This window comes from Mobula birostris, chromosome 10 (genome assembly GCF_030028105.1).
Source record: "Mobula birostris isolate sMobBir1 chromosome 10, sMobBir1.hap1, whole genome shotgun sequence".
NCBI classification, from domain to species: domain Eukaryota; kingdom Metazoa; phylum Chordata; class Chondrichthyes; order Myliobatiformes; family Myliobatidae; genus Mobula; species Mobula birostris.
In genome coordinates, this window is record NC_092379.1 from 147,976,602 (window position 1) to 147,993,125 (window position 16,524).

At 43.8% G+C, this 16,524-nt stretch overlaps 1 protein-coding gene across 2 annotated transcripts in view; it reads left to right on the forward strand.

Moving 5' to 3' along the window:
• Positions 1 to 15,935, forward strand: part of mospd1 (motile sperm domain containing 1) — a 61,337-nt gene extending 45,402 nt beyond the window's left edge. For both annotated transcript variants that reach the window (XM_072271099.1, XM_072271100.1), the window contains exons 5-6: positions 198 to 359; positions 13,722 to 15,935. In XM_072271099.1, coding sequence (XP_072127200.1) covers positions 198 to 359; positions 13,722 to 13,753 — 194 coding nt within the window. In that variant the 3' untranslated portion in view covers positions 13,754 to 15,935. The remainder of the gene's footprint in view (positions 1 to 197; positions 360 to 13,721) is intronic.
• Positions 15,936 to 16,524: the final 589 nt, after the last annotated feature.

Consider the following 16,524-nt stretch of genomic DNA (forward strand, 5'->3'; position numbering starts at 1 on the left):
CCTAATTGTCCATCATCCTTTACTATATTCGGGATGCAGTTTCCATATCCTCTACAAGGAAAACACTAAAGTCTCAGCCACTTGTTCCCCTGTTTTCTTCCTTCTCTGCTGCTCTGGGTTCCTCATCTAGTTTCACCATACACGTAGCTTCATCAGCTGGCTTTCGATAGACTCATTAATGTCTCATTAATTTTCAGAATCAAGAACAGTGTCCTCAGGACCCAGCTTGCTTACTGTCTTCCTGGGAATCATCTGCATTGCAGTGTTGATGTTACCAACACTCGGAGAAGTGGAATCCCTGGTGCCCGTCTACCTCCACTTGAGTGTCAATCAGAAGTTAGTTGCTGCTTATGTTCTGGGTAAGCATGCTTCAGATTAAATACAGAGAATTCTGTGCTTAGGAAGAGGACAGCACAGGAACAAGTCATCCAGCCCATGATGTTGTACGGAACATTGCTAACTAATCATGCCTAATTATTCTAATCGCTCGTACCTGCACATGGTCCATATCCCTCCATTTTCTGCCCATTTATGTGTCTGCCTCAGAGCTCTTCAACACCTTTATTGTATCTGCCTCACCACCACCCCTGGCAGGCACCCACCACTCTCTAGGTTTAAAAAAAACCACACATCTCCTTTGAATTTTCCCCCTCTCACCTTAATTACATTTCCTCTAGTTTTGACCCTGGACAAAAGACATTGGGTGTTTTAATTGTCTGTACCTTTCTCTGAATTCGGAAATTCCAGAGGTAGCAGCCCCAAGTTTGTCCAGACTATCCTTACAACACATGCCCTCTAATCCTGGAAGCATCTTGGTATACCTCTTTATAAATCTGCAATATAACTTCCTGACTTAACTCAGTCCCTCGACTAATGAAGACAAGCATGCTATACATCTTCACCATTCTGTTAACCCGTGTCGCAGCTGTCAGGGAGCTGTGAACTTGGACCCCAGGATGTTCCTGTACGTCAACTCCATATGCTAGGTCCATGTGTGGGCCATTTTACCTGTGGTTCACTACATGAGGGACAGATGCAACTTTACTGAGTGCAATGTGATGCATTTTAAGACGTTAACCCATGGCAGGAATTACACACTAAATGGTCAGGCCCTGGGGAGTCTTTGTAGAACAGAGGGATTGAGGGGCACAGGCACATCGTGCCTGAAAGTGGGGGCATAGTAAACAGGGTAGTAAAGAAGGCCTTTGGCCTTTATTGGTCAGGGCACTGAGTACAGCAGTTGAGGCATCATTGGTGAAACCGTATCAGGAGAATTGTGTGCAGTTTGAGTCCCTAACACCATACGACTTAGCAGCAAGATTAGGCCCTTTGGCCCATTGAGTCTGCTCCACCATTTATTAACCCTCTCAAACCCATTCTGTAACCTTTGATGCCCTCACTAAAGTTGGATGGCAATGAAACCACAGAGTGCCAGAATAGATAGTGGAGTGGTTGTGAAGACAGATGTTATTAGGACCTCAGATAAAATCAGGAATCAGAAGGTTCAGCGTGTGGGACTAACGTTCTGAGTTACGTACATTTCAATGCAAGAAGTATTGTAGAAAAGGTAGATGAGCTCGGCATGGATCAACACCTGGAATTGTGAAATTGTAGACATTAGTGAGACTTTTTCGCAGGAGGGGCAGGACTGGCAGTTGAGTATTTTGGGTTTCCATTGATTTAGAACCATAGAACCATAGAAACTACAGCACAGAAACAGGCCCTTTGGCCCTTCTTGGCTGTGCCGAACCATTTTCTGCCTAATCCCACTGACCTGCACATGGACCATATCCCTCCATACACCTCCCATCCATGTATCTGTCCAATTTATTCTTAAATGTTAAAAAAGAACCCGCATTTACCACCTCGTCTGTCAGCTCATTCCATACTCCCACCACTCTTTGTGTGAAGGAGCCCCCCCCTAATGTTCCCTTTAAACTTTTCCCCCCTCACCCTTAACCCATGTCCTCTGGTTTTTTTCTCCCCTTGCCTCAGTGGAAAAAGCCTGCTTGCATTCACTCTATCTATACCCATCATAATTTTATATACCTCTATCAAATCTCCCCTCATTCTTCTACGCTCCAGGGAATAAAGTCCTAACCTATTCAACCTTTCTCTGTAACTGAGTTTCTCAAGTCCCAGCAACATCCTTGTAAACCTTCTCTGCACTCTTTCAACCTTATTTATATCCTTCCTGTAATTTGGTGACCAAAACTGAACACAATACTCCAGATTCAGCCTCACCAATGCCTTATACAACCTCATCATAACATCATAACATTCCAGCTCTTATACTCAATACTTCGATTAATAAAGGCCAATGTACCAAAAGCTCTCTTTACGACCCTATCTACCTGTGACGACACTTTTAGGGAATTTTGTATCTGTATTCCCAGATCCCTCTGTTCCACTGCACTCCTCAGTGCCTTAGCATTAACCCTGTATGTTCTACATTGGTTTGTCCTTCCAACGTGCAATACCTCACACTTGTCAGTATTAAACTCCATCTGCCATTTTTCAGCCCATTTTTCCAGCTGGTCCAGGTCCCTCTGCAGGCTCTGAAAACCTTCCTCATTGTCTACTACACCTCCAATCTTTGTATCATCAGCAAACTTTATTTAGATGCAACAGAGCGGGAAGGGTTACAGGGAAGTAGGTGGCGTTACTAGTCAGGGAAAATATCACAGCAGTGCTCAGTCAGGACAGACTGGAAAACTAATCTAGTGAGGCTTTATGGGTGGAACTGAGGTATAAGAAAGGTATGACCATGTTAATGAGGTTATATTATAGACCACCTAACGGTTCTTGGGATCTAGTGGAACAAATTTGTAATGAAATTGCACACTTACAAGAAACATAAGGTTAACATTTACACAATGCCTACAAGAAGGCTGTTCAGAGCAGCTCATGGTTAAAACCACTAGGGGATCAGCTCTTCTAGATTTGGTGCTGTGCAATGAACAGGAATTGATTCGATAGCTTAGGGTAAAGCAGTGATCATAATATGGTAGAATTCACCCTACAATTTGAGAAGGAGAAGCTAAAGTCAGATGCATTAGTATTGTAGTGGAGCCAAGGGAATTACAGAGACATGAGAGGAGCTAGCCAAAATTCATTGGAAGGGAACACTAGTAGGAGTGACAGCAAAGCTGGAGTTTCTGGGAGCAGTTTGAAAAATAAAGGACAGATACATTCCAAAGAAGTAGTATTCTAAATGCAGGATGATGCAACCATGACTGACAAGAGAAGTCAAAGCCAATATAATAGAGCAAAAATTAGTGGGAAGTTAGAGGATGGGAATCTTTTAAAATCCAACAGAGGGCAACAAAAAAGTCACAACGAAGGAAAAGATGGAATATGAAGAGAAGCTAGCCAATAATATTAAAGAGTATATCAAAAGTTTCTTCAGATATATAAAGTGTAAAAGAAAAGTGAGACTAGATATTAGACTGCTGGAAAATGATGCTGGAGAGGTAGTAATGGGGGAAGGGCAAGGAAATGGCAGATATTTGAAACTAACTCAGTGCTTGGTGGCTACTTTATCAGGTACTGTACCTGTGGTGTAGCTCATACACTTCAAGGTTCAACATGTCACACATTCAGAGTTCTTTTCTGCAAGTATCTTTCACTTTGGAAGACATTAGCAGTATTCTGAAAACTTGACAGTGTCGGGGGCACAAGTGTGTGAAGTTGCCATTATTAGCAAGAAGGTGCTTGGGAAACTGAATGGTCTGAAGGTTGGCAAGTCATCTGGACCAGATGGTCTACACCCAGGGTTCTGAAAGAGGTGGCTGACGGGATTGTAGAGGCATTAGTAATGATCTTTCAAGAATCACGGGATTCTGGAATTGTTCTGGAAGACTGGATATTGTAAATTTCACTCTACTCTTCAAGAAGGGAGAGGGGCCGAAGAAAGGAGACTATGGACCAGTTAGTCTGACCTCCGTGGTTGGGAAGATGTTAGAATTGGTTGTTAAGGATGTGGTTTCAGAGTACTTAGGGATACAAGATAAACACAGGCCAAAGTCAACATGGTTCCCTTAAGGGAAAATCTTGTTTAACAAATCTGTTGGAATTCTTTGAAGAAATAACAATCAGGATAGACAAAGGAAAATCGATGGATGTTGTGTACTTGGATTTTCAGAAGTCCTTTGATAAGGTGTCACACATGAGTTTGTTTAACAAGTTAAGAGTTGGTGGCATTGCAGGAAAAATGGTAGCATGGATAGAATATTAGCTGATTGGCAGGAGGCAAAGAGTGGTAATAAAGGGAACCTTTGTGCTTGGCTGTCAGTGACTAGTGCTGTTCCACAGGGTCTGTGTTGGGACCACTTCTTTTTACGTTATATGTCAATGATTTGGATGACAGAATTGATGGCAGGGTAGTGTTGAGAAAGCAGAGAGACTATACAGAAGGACTTAGACAGATTAGGAGAATAGGCAGGTGGAATACAGACTTGGGAAATGTATGATCATGCACTTTGGTAGAAGTAATAGAGGTGTAGACTGTTTTCTAAGTGCAGAGAAAATTCAAAAATCTGAGATGCAAGGAACTTGGGAGTCCTCATGCAGGATTCTTTGAAGGTTAATTTTCAGTTGATTCGGTGGTGAGGAAGGTAAATGCAATGTTTGCATTCATTTCAAGAGGATTAGGATATTGAAAGCATGGATGTAATGTTGAGGTTTTATAAGGCATTAGTGAGGGCTCACTTGGTGTATTTTGAGCAGTTGTAGACCTGTGATCCTAGAAAGGATGTACTGACTTTTGAGAGGGTTCAAAGGAGGTTCACAGAAATGATTTGGGATTGCACTGGAACTGTGTTCACTGGAGTTCAGAAGAATGAAGGGAATTTTGCATTAAAATCGATCAGATGTTTCCTATGGTGGGAGAGTCTAAGACCAGAGGATACAGCCTATAAATTCTCTGTTTAGAATGGAGTTGAGGAATTTCTTTAGCCAGAGAGTCATAAATTTTTGGAATTTGTTGCCATATGTGGCTGTGGAGGCCACATTATTGGGTATATTTAGGCAGAGGTTGATAGATTCTTGATTAGTCTGGGCATGAAGGGATACGGAGAGAAGGCAAATAATTGGGGCTGAGAGGGAAATGGATTAACAGAGTTGAAATGGTGGAGGAGACTCCAGGTGAAGTGGTCTAATTCTGCTCCTATATCTCATGGTAGTGATAATAGGTGATTTTAACTTTCCACATATTACCTGGGATATCCATATTGTAATGATGGGATGAGATAGAGTTTGACAAATGTGTTCAGGAAAGTTCTAGAATCATAGAAAACTACCACATAGGAAAAGGACCTTCATCCCATCTAGTGCATGCAGAAAACATGTAAACCTGCCCTCCATATCCCTACCATCCATGTACCCATCCAAACTTTGCTCAAACATTGAAATCAAATTTGCATGTCCCACTTGTGCCGGCAGCTCATTCCACACTCTCATGGCCCTCTGAGTGAAGAAGTTTCCCCTCATGTTCCCCTTAAACTTTTCACCTTTTACCTGTAACCCATGACTTCTGATTGTAGTCCCACCCAACCTTAGTGGAAAAAAACCTGCTTGTATTTACTCTACATGTAATTTTGTATACCTCTATCAAATCTTCTCTCAATCCTCTATGTTCTAAATATTAGACCTGACTTATTCAATCTCTCCTTAGAACTCGGGTCCTCCAGACTCAGCAACATTCTTGTAAGTTTTCTCTGTACTCTTTCAACCACATTTACATCTTTCCTGTATGCAGATGACCAGAACTGCCCACAATACTCCAAACAAGGCCTCACCAATGTCCTGTACAAGTTCAACACATATCCCGTCTCCTGTACTCAGTTCTTTGATTTATAAAGGCCAACGTGTCAAAAGCTGTCTACCTGTGGCGCCACTTTCAGCGAATTATGGACCTGTATTCCCGGATCCCTTTGTTCTACCACACTTAGCGCCCAAGTGATCACTGGGTAAGACCTACCTTGGTTCATTCTACCAAAGTGCAAAACCTGCAGTAAGACCACAAGACCATAAGGTATGGGAGCAGACTTTGGCCATTCAGCCTGTCGAGTCTGCTCTGCCATTCCATCATGGGTGATCCTGGATCCCACTCAACCTCATATACCTGCCTTCTCACTGTATCCTTTGATGTCCTGACCGATCAGGAAGTGATCAACTTTTGCCTTAAATATACCCACAGACTTGATCTCCACCTCAGACTGTGTCAGAGCATTCCACAGATTCACTGCTCTTTAGCTATAAAAAAATTCTCCTTACCTCTGTTTGAAAAGATCGCCCCTTAATTTCGAGACTGTGCCCTCTAGTTCTGGATACCCCCACCACACGAAACATCCTCTCCACATCCACATTATCTAGTCCTTTCAACATTTGGTGGGTTTCAAGGAAATCTCCCCTCCCCCCCACCCCCACATTCTTCTCAATTACAATGAGAACAGGACCAAAGCTGCCAAACACTCCTTCATTCCCAGAATCATCCTCGTGAACCTCCTCTGGACTCTCTCCAATGATGTGGGAACCAAAACTGTTGACAATACTCCCAGTGTGGCCTGACTAGTTTGTTATAAAGGCTCAGCATTATCTCTTTGCTTTTATATTCTATTTCCCTTGAAATAAATGCCAACATTGCATTTGCCTTCTCTACCATGGACGTAACCTGTAAGTTGGAGTCTTGCACGAAGACCCTCTGCACCTCTGATACTAGACACTAGAAGACCCTTCGGCCCTTGATGTTGTGCTGACCCATATATTCCTTAAAAAAGACGTACTAAACCCACACTATCTCATAACCCTCTATTTTTCTTTTATCCATGTGTCTGTCCAAGAGGCTCTTAAATACCCCTAATGTTTTAGCCTCCACCACCATCCCTGGCAAGTCATTCCAGGCACCCACAACCCTCTGTGTAAAAAAAAAACTTACCCCTGATGTCTCCCCTAAACTTCCCTCCCTTAACTTTGTACATATGCCCTCTGGTGTTTGCTACTCGTGCCCTGGCAAACAGGTACTGGCTATCCACCCTATCTATGCCTCTCATAATCTCGTTAACCTCTATCAAGTCTCCTCTCATCCTTCTACGCTCCAAAGAGAAAAGTCTCAGCTCTGCTAACCTTGCCTCATAAGATTTGCTTTCCAATCCAGGCAATATCCTGGTAAATCTCCTCTGCACCCTCTCCATAGCTTCCACATCCTTCCTATAATGAGATGACCAGAACTGAACACAATACTCTTAAGTGTGGTCTCACCAGAGATTTGTAGAGTTGCAACATGACCTCTCTGCACTTGAACTCAATCCCCCATTAATGAAGCCTAGCATTCCATAGGCCTTCTTAACTATCCTATCAAGCTGTGCAGCGACCTTGAGGGATGTATGGATTTGAACCCCAAGGTCCCTCTGTTCGTCCACACCATTAACCCTGTACTCAGCCTTCTGGTTTATCCTTCCAAAATGCATCACCTCACACTTATCTGGATTGAACTCCATCTGCTACTTTTCTGCCCAACTCTGCATTCTGTCTATATCTTCTTATAACCTTCGACAACCTACAGCTCCATCCACAACTCCTCCAGTCTTCGTGTCATCCACAAACTTACTCATCCTTCCGCCTCTTCATCCAGGTCATTTATGAAAATCACAAAGAGCAGGGGTCCCAGGACAGATCCTTGCGGCACTCCACTAGTCACCGACCTCCAGGCAGAATACTTTCCTTCTACTACTACCCTCTGCTTTCTTCCTGTAAGCCAATTTTTTAACCAAACAGCCAAGGTTCCACTGATCCCATGTCTCATGACTTTCTGGATGAGTCTCTCGTGGGGGACCTTGTCAAATGCCTTGCTAAAATCCATGTAGGCCACATCTACTGCCCTACCCTCATCAATTTCTTTTGTTACCTCTTCAAAAAACTCAATTAGGTTTGTGAGGCACGACCTTCCCTTCACAAAGCCATGTTGATGATCCTTGAGTAGACTGTACTTCTCCAAGTGCTCGTAGATCCTATCCTTAAGAATCCTTTCCAATAGTTTGCAGACCACCGACGTAAGACTCACCGGTCTGTAGTTCCCAGGATTCTCCCTATTACCTTTTTTAAACAAGGGAACTACATTTACCATTCTCCAATCCTCCGGCACCTCCTCTGCAGCCAAAGAGGATTCAAAGATCATAGCTACTGCTCCAGCGATCTCTTCTCTCACTTTCCACATCAATCTGGGGTATATCATGTCCAGCCCTGGGGACTTATCAAACTTGATGTTTTTAAGAAGATCCAACACTTCTTCTTCCTTAATCTCCACATTGTCCAGCACAAGGGGTCACAGTTTGAGGATAAAGGGGAAGCCTTTTAGGACCGAGATTAGGAAAAACTTCTTCACACAGAGAGTGGTGAATCTGTGGAATTCTCTGCCACAGGAAACAGTTGAGGCCAGTTCATTGGCTATATTTAAGAGGGAGTTAGATATGGCCCTTGTGGCTACGGGGATCAGGGGGTATGGAGGGAATGCTGGGGCGGGGTTCTGAGTTGGATGATCAGCCATGATCATAATAAATGGCGGTGCAGGCTCGAAGGGCCGAATGGCCTACTCCTGCACCTATTTTCTATGTTTCTATGTTTCTACACAGGCCTGTCCTATTTCGACCTCACCCTGATCAAGGTCCTTTTCACTTGTGAATACTGAAGCAACGTATTCATTTAGGACCTCCCCAATCTCGTCCGCCTCCAGGCACATGTTGCCTTCTTTATCCTTTAGTGACCCCACCTTCATTCTTGTCATCCTTCTGTTCTTCACATACACATAGAATGCCTTGAGGTTCTCCTTAATCCTACATGCCAAGGCCTTCTCATGCCCCCTTCGAGCTCTCTTAAATCCTTTCTTAAGCTCCTTCCTGGCTACCCTATATTTCTCATGAGCCCCTCCTGCTTCCTGCTTCTTATAGCTAACATATGCTTCCTTCTTCCTCTTGACGAGTTGCCTCACATGTTTTGTCAGCCACAGTTCCCTTTTCCTACCATTTTTTTTTTCCTTGTCTCAGTGGGACAAACCTATCCTGAACCCACCACAAGTGGTCCCTAAACTTCCTCCACATTATTTCTGTGCTTTCACCCTTGAACATCTGTTTCCAATTTACTCTCACTAGTTCCTGCCTCATCCCTTCACAGTTAGCCCTTCCCCAGTTAAGCACTTTCCCATTTTGTCTGTTTTATCCTTTTCCATAGCTATGCTGAAGCTAGGGGAGTTGTGGTCACTCTCACCAAAATGCTCCCCCACCAAGAGGTCTGCCACCTGACCAGGTTCATTACCCAGAACTAGATCCAATATGGCCTCTCCTCTCGTCGGCCAGTCCACATACTGTGTCAGGAATCCTTCTAGAACACACCTGACAAATTCAGCCCCATCTATCCCCCTTGCAGTCGGGAGGTGCCAGTCAATATGAGGGAAGTTTAAATCACCCATAACTACAACCCTGTATTTCCTGGACCATTCTAAAATTTGCCTGCTTATCTGCTCCTCGGTGTTCCGAGGGCTATTTGGGACCTACAGACTACTCCCAGCACAGTGATTGATCCCTTCCTATTTCTGACTTCCACCCACACCGACTCAGTGGACACTCCCTCTGCAGCGTCCTCCCTTTCTATAGCCGTGATACTATCCCTGACCAGTGACCAGTGATGCTTCTCCCCCCCCCCCCCCTTTTCTACCTCCCATCCTATTCCTTTTAAAACACCTAAACCCTGGTACCTGCATCAGCCAATCCTGCCCTTCCTCCAGCCAAGTTTCAGTAACGGCCACAACATTGTAGTTCCACGTACTGATCCATTCTCTAAGTTCATCCCCTTTATTCCTAATACTCTGATGTTTGAACCTTCGCCCCATTTAGATAATAGTCTGCACTATTTTTCCTTTTACCAAAATGCATTATCATATATTTCCCCATGTATTCCACCTGCCACTTTTTTGTCCATTCTTCCAATTTGTCTAAGTCCTGCTGCAATCGCATTGCTTCCTCAGCACTACCTACCCCTTCACCTATCTTTGTATCATCCACAAACTTTGCTACAAAGCCATCAATTCCATTTTCCAAATCATTGACATATAATGTGAAAAGCAGTGGTCCTAAAACTGACCCCTGAGGAACATCACTAGTCACTGGCAACCAACCAGAAAAGGCCCCTTATATTCCCACTTGCTGCCTCCTGCCTGTCAGCCATTCCTCTATCCATGCCAGTATCTTTCCTGTAATGTCATAGGATTTTATCTTGTTAGGCAGCCTCAAGTATGGTACCTTATCAAATGCCTTCTGGAGATCCAAATAAGTGACATCTTCTGCCTTTCCTTTGTCCACCCTGCTTGTTACTTCCTCAAAGAACTCTTAACAGATTTCCCTTTACAGAAACAATGCTGACTTTGACTTATTTTATCGTTAGTCTCCAAATACCCCGAAACATCATCCTTAATAATAGACTCCAACACTTTCCCAACCACTAAGGTTAGGCTACCTTTCTTTTGTCTTCCTGCCTTCTTAAAGAGTGGAGAGACATTTACAATCTTCCAGTCCTCTGGTACATGCGAGAATCAAGTGATTCTTAAAAGATCATGACCAATGCATCCATTCTCTTCAGCAACCTGTCTCAGGACTCTGGGATGTAGTCCATCTGGTCCAGGTGACTTATCCTCCTGAAAACCTTTGAGTTTGCCTCGCACTTTTTCCTTTGAAATAGCATTGGCACTCACTCCTGTCCCTTCACACTCACAGACCTCTGGCACACTGCTAGTGTCTTCCACAGTGAAGACAAATGCAAAGTACCTATTAAGTTTATATGCTATTTCTTTGACCCCTATTTCTACCTCACCAGCATCATTTTCCAGTTGTCCAATATCAACTCTCACCTCCCTTTTATGCTTTATATAACTGAAAAAACTTTTGTTATCCTGCTTTGTACTATAGGGTAGTTTGAAACATGGAAAACCTAAAGCACAATACAGGCCCTTCAGCCACAATGTACTTATTTTAGAAATTACCTAGGGTTACCCATAGCCCTCTATTTCTCTAAGCTCCATGTACCTATCCAGGAGTCTCTTAAAAGACCCTATCGTATCCGGCTCCACCACCATCGCTGGCAGCCCATTCCACGCACTCACTACTCTCTGCGTAAAAAAAACTTACCCCTGACATCTCTTCTGTACCTGCTTCCAAGCACCTTAAAACTGTGCCCTCTCATGTTAGCCATTTCAGCCGTGGGGAAAGGCCTCTGACTATCCACATGATCAATGCCTCTCATTATCTTGTACACCTCTATCAGGTCACCTCTCATCCTCTGTCGCTCCAAGGAAAAAAGGCCAAGTTCACTCAACCTATTCTCATAAGGCATGCTCCCCAATCCAGGCAACATCCTTGTAAATCTCCTCTGCACCCTTTCAATAGTATCCACATCCATCCTATAGTGAGGTGACCAGAACCGACCACAGTACTCCAAGTGGCATCTGACCAGGTCCTATAAAGCTGTAACATTACCTCGCAGCTCTTAAGCTCAATCCCACTGTTTATGAAGGTCAATGCACCATATGCCTTCTGAACTTCAGCCAGCCATCTCTGCTGTGCCATCATCCCCACCAGTATCCTCCTCCAGTTTACCTGGGCAAGCTCCTCTCTCATGCCTCTGTAATTCCCTTTTTTTTCCATTGTGATACTGGTACATTTGACTTATGTTTCTCCCTCTCAAATTGCAGTATGAATTCAATCATATTATGATCACTGCCTCCTAAGGGTTCCTTTACATTAACCTCCCTAATAAGATCTGGGTTATTATATAACACCCAGTCTAAGGTGACCTTCCCCTGCATAAACTCAAGCACAAGCTGCTTTGAAAAGCCATCTCATAGTCATTCAACGAGTTCTCTCTCTTGTGATCCAACACCATTCCCTTGCATTACAATTGTCCCCCATTACAATTATGTCATTGCCTTTATTATATGCCTTTTCCAGGTCCCTTTGCAATCTCAACCGCACATCTTGGCTACTATTTGGAGGCCTATATATGATTTCCATAATGTTTTTTTTCACTCTTGCAGTTTCTTAACTCCACCTACAAAGATTCAACATTCTCTGACCTTATATCACCTCTTTCTAAAGATGTAATTCCATCTCTTACCAACAGAGCCACACCACCGCCTATGCCTTCCTGCCTGTCCTCTCAGTACTAGGCTGCCTGAAATTCCATCTGCCATTTTCCAGCTGATGCAAGCCATGATAGCTTTTCTCACTGTCCACTACACCCCTAATCTTGGAGTCATGTGCAAATTTGCTGATCCAGTCAAATGCACCATCATCCAGATCATTGATTTACAAGCCAGTGAGTGGTAGCAGATGGTTGACTGTCAGACTGGAGGCCTGTGACTAGTGATGTGTTGCAGTGATCAGTGCTGGGTCCATTGTTTTTCATCATTTATATCAACAATCTGAATGACAATGTGGTTAACTGGATCTGCAAATTTGTGGGTGACACCAAGATTGGAAGTGAGGTGGACAGTCAGGAAGGCAGAGGGATCTGGATCAGCTGAAAAATGGCAGATAGAATTTAACGCAGGCAAGAGCAAGGTGTTGCACTTGGGTAGGACGAACCAGGTAGGTCTTACACAGTGCACTGAGTGTGATAGAACAAAGCGATGAAGGAGTATATGTCCATAACTCGTTGAAAGTGGCAGCACAGGTAGATAGGGTCTGTCTCTATGCTCCATTCACTAGGATCTCCCAGTGGCCACTTTCCATTCCCATTCCGATATGTCTATTCATAGCCTGCTGCACTGTCCTGATGAGGCCACATTTAGGTTGGAGAATATATACCTTATATTTTGTCTGGGTAGCCTCCAACCTGATGGCATGAACCTCAATTTCTCAAACTTCTGGTAATGCCCCACCTCCCCCATCTCCTTCACCATTCCCCACCCCCTTTTTCCTCTCTCACCTCATCTCCTTGCCCACCCATCACCTCCCTCTGCTGGTCCTTTTTCCCCCCTTCCATGGCCTTCTGCCCTCTATCAGACTCCCCTCTTCTCCAGCCCTGTGTCTCTTTCACCAATCAACTTCCCAACTCTTTACTTTGTCCCTCCCACTTCAGGTTTCACCATTCACCTTGTGTTTCTCTTTCCCCTTCCCCACCTTTTAAATCTACTCCTCAGCTTTTTTTCTCCAGTCCTGCTGAAGGGTCTTGGCCCAAAGTGTCAACTGTACTTTTTTTCTTAGATGCTGCCTGGCCTGCTGAGATCCTCCACCATTTTGTGTGTATTGCTAGGTTGTAAAGAAAGCTTTGAGCACGTTGGCCCTCATAAATCAATGTGTTGATTACAGGAGATGTATGTTATGTTGAAGTTGTATAAGACATTGGTGAGGCCTGTATTTTTCTATGACAATGACTGTTCTAATTGGATGTCCCTCTATTCCAAGGCTATGCCCTCTGGTCCCGGACTCACGCACTATAGGAATCTGATTGTGTAGTGTATCTGGGCTAAAAGAAAGTTTGTGTGTCAGGACACCCTGATGTTCAACCAAGGTTTGTTAAAATAAAGTGAGACTTCCTGAATCAGAACCAGCCCTTTCTCCCTCAATTGCACAACACAGTGAATGGGGTCTGACATATCCAATTTGACAGATGTTCCTACATGAACTCAGAGCCTGTAGATGGTGCTAGAGAAAAACGGCTGTGGTTTATTACAGGCCTGGTGACCATGGTGATACTACGGACATGACCTGTGGCCAGTTGAGTGGAATAAAGGCGGACGAGGGGACGTTGGAACGGATGTTGCTGCGGGCCAGGCCTGGTCCTGAGGACAATCAATCCATCGGCAGAGTTGAAAGCGGGCACATGGCGCCATCTCCTGTTCCGAGCTGCATGGATTTATCCATCTCTTGCATATTTTAATATTGTACAAGTCTTGAGGCAAATCTGTAAAAGTGCAGCCTCCTTGTTCCAAACACCATAAGGAAGCTTTCTTTGTTTTACTTGCTCTGAATAGGTTGGATAAAATTTCACACGTGCACACATATTTATTAAACAGACCATCATTTGTTACTTTTACTCCAGCTGCAGATTGCTCTGTAGTACCTGGACTCTTCGTAAGTGAGGCCAGGTGTTAGTCCTTCAACAGTACCAATGAGAACCCCTCACCAGCATCAGCCGCAGCAGTCCCACAACCTGGCACTTTGGTGGTATGAAATTGTCCACACTGTTATAATAGTGGAAACACTCAATAGTAACTGCTGCCCACTGATTCCAATGCCACTGAATCTCCTGCACTTTTTATTTCAATGTTTAGTCATCAAATTTTAATTAAGGTGGTCATGAAACAACCCAACAGACTTAAATTGCCAGGCATAATAGCTCAGGGGGTAGCTGTCTCCCATCTGAGGTGGAAGATTGAGCTCAAATCCCATTTCACTCTCCCCACACGATATTCCCTGCACTGAACCTGCAGCTCGTCAGAGGGAGCATCAACATTGTTGCTTAACAGAGCGCATGCCATCATTCTGTAGACCAGAGTTCCCCGTGTGCTGGTCTATATTTATCCCTCAATCAGCCTCACTTATTCAATTGTTATGATAGTTGCAGAGCAGACTCAATGGAAAAATGGCCTAATTCTACTCCTTTATCTTATGACATTGTGGGAGCTTTCTGTGTACAAATCACTGGTGAAGTCTCCCAGTTGGAAACATTTCCACAATACTGTATAATCTGTGAAGTCTGCATTGAACAAGACTGGTGAATAACGCAGCAATTCCTTGGCCAGGGCAGTAAATCAAAAGGAAACGTCTTAATTCTTTCTTCATTCACTTCAGGATTGAAGACCCTGTGTACCGTGACACACCACTGCTCACTCACGTGGGAGAGGGGGAGGAGGAAACAAGGATGAGCAGATAAACTGAAAGTTGGTGCAGAGCTAGCCCCATGGTATATCCATAGATAGCACAGGCCTATACTGGAACCAGTTACAGTGATTGTGCCTGTAGCTGTCGCAGCTCTGTACTGGAACTGACTGCAGTGGATATGCCCGTAGGTGACGCAGGTCTGTACTTGAATCGGCTGCAGTAAGTGTGCCCGTCAGCTTTTGGTCCGTGCACAAAGTGCCTTCTGCAGTGAGGCTTAGCTGTTGCTTGCAGACAACCCATTCGTCAGTGAGATCACACTGGCATTCACAGTTACCTTACAATGGAAAGAAGTCCTTCAGTTAGATGTTTTAACATGCTGCAACTCTGGTCAAAGGGGGGGAAACGAGGAGAAGTTTGGCAGAAGTCTAATGTGGAGGCAACTGGAATCCCAGCCAAAAGTGTGTGTAAGTCTCATTTCACAAAATACTGCAATCTTTTCATTGTGGCAAGCAGTTAAAATGAGGTCCAAGAGAGTGATATAATGGAATTGTATTTACCAAAGCTAGAAATTTGAGTTGGTAAATAAAATGTTAAAACTTACTTATGATATCCTATCCACCTGCCAGTTGCTTCCCATCCTGGGTATTACCAGCCTTCTGAAACCTGCACAGGAGAACTGCAGCACGAGGACCCTCTGTCAGAACTTTCCCTCTAATCAGGAAAATTAAATCCAGGCTTTTCTGAAGTGAATACTTCAGAACAATATTTTTTAAATCTTGTTTAAATTCTTTTGCATGAGATTACATAGAATTTTGAATAATTGGGAGTTAAATTGTAATTGTTACAAATACAACCAGTAGAAGCCGTGCACTAAATGTCCGGAAGTAAGTTGCAGGGCAAATCACATTCTGATGCATTAGCCCATCCTGTGATCACACTGTGCAAATCTACATTTTGCAGACTATGGTTAATTTTAAAAGTCAGAACAGTAAAACACCTTGTAAATGTTTACATCATGATTTATACAATTTATTTAAACATTTTAATAAAGTTATTTTTAGAGAACAGATCACTTTTTTGCTTTGCGCAGAGAGAGAGAGAGAGAGCACTGTTACTGCAGTTTCTGACCTGAGGTCTGGTTGTGTAACTGGTCAATCAACCTCAGCCGTCATGTTGCTGACTATGGGTGTAATTGGGCAGTGTGGGCTCGGGCTGGATGGGACCGTTACCCTGTACTAACTCTAAAATTAAAATAAAGTTAAAACAACTCTGATAGAGCTGAACCACAAGGGCAACCCACCGATTATCTTCCCCTCAGCTGCACTAGCCATTCATCACAATATGTTAATATTCACTTCCATCCAACAAGACAAATGAACTGTAATTCACAATTGAGAAAACTGGCAATTTAGCTAATCCCAAACACAAAATAATCTGCAGATGCTGGGGTCAAAGCAATACTCACAACAAGCTGGAGGAACTCAGCAGGTCGGGCAGCATCAGTGGAAATGAACAGTCAACGTTTCGGGCTGGAACCCTTTGTCAGGACTGTAGGGGGAAGGGGCCCTAAAAGAAGGTGGGGGGAGGGTGGGAAGGAGAAGGCTGGTAGGTTCCAGGTGAAAAACCAGTAAGGGGAAAGATAAAGGGGTAGGGG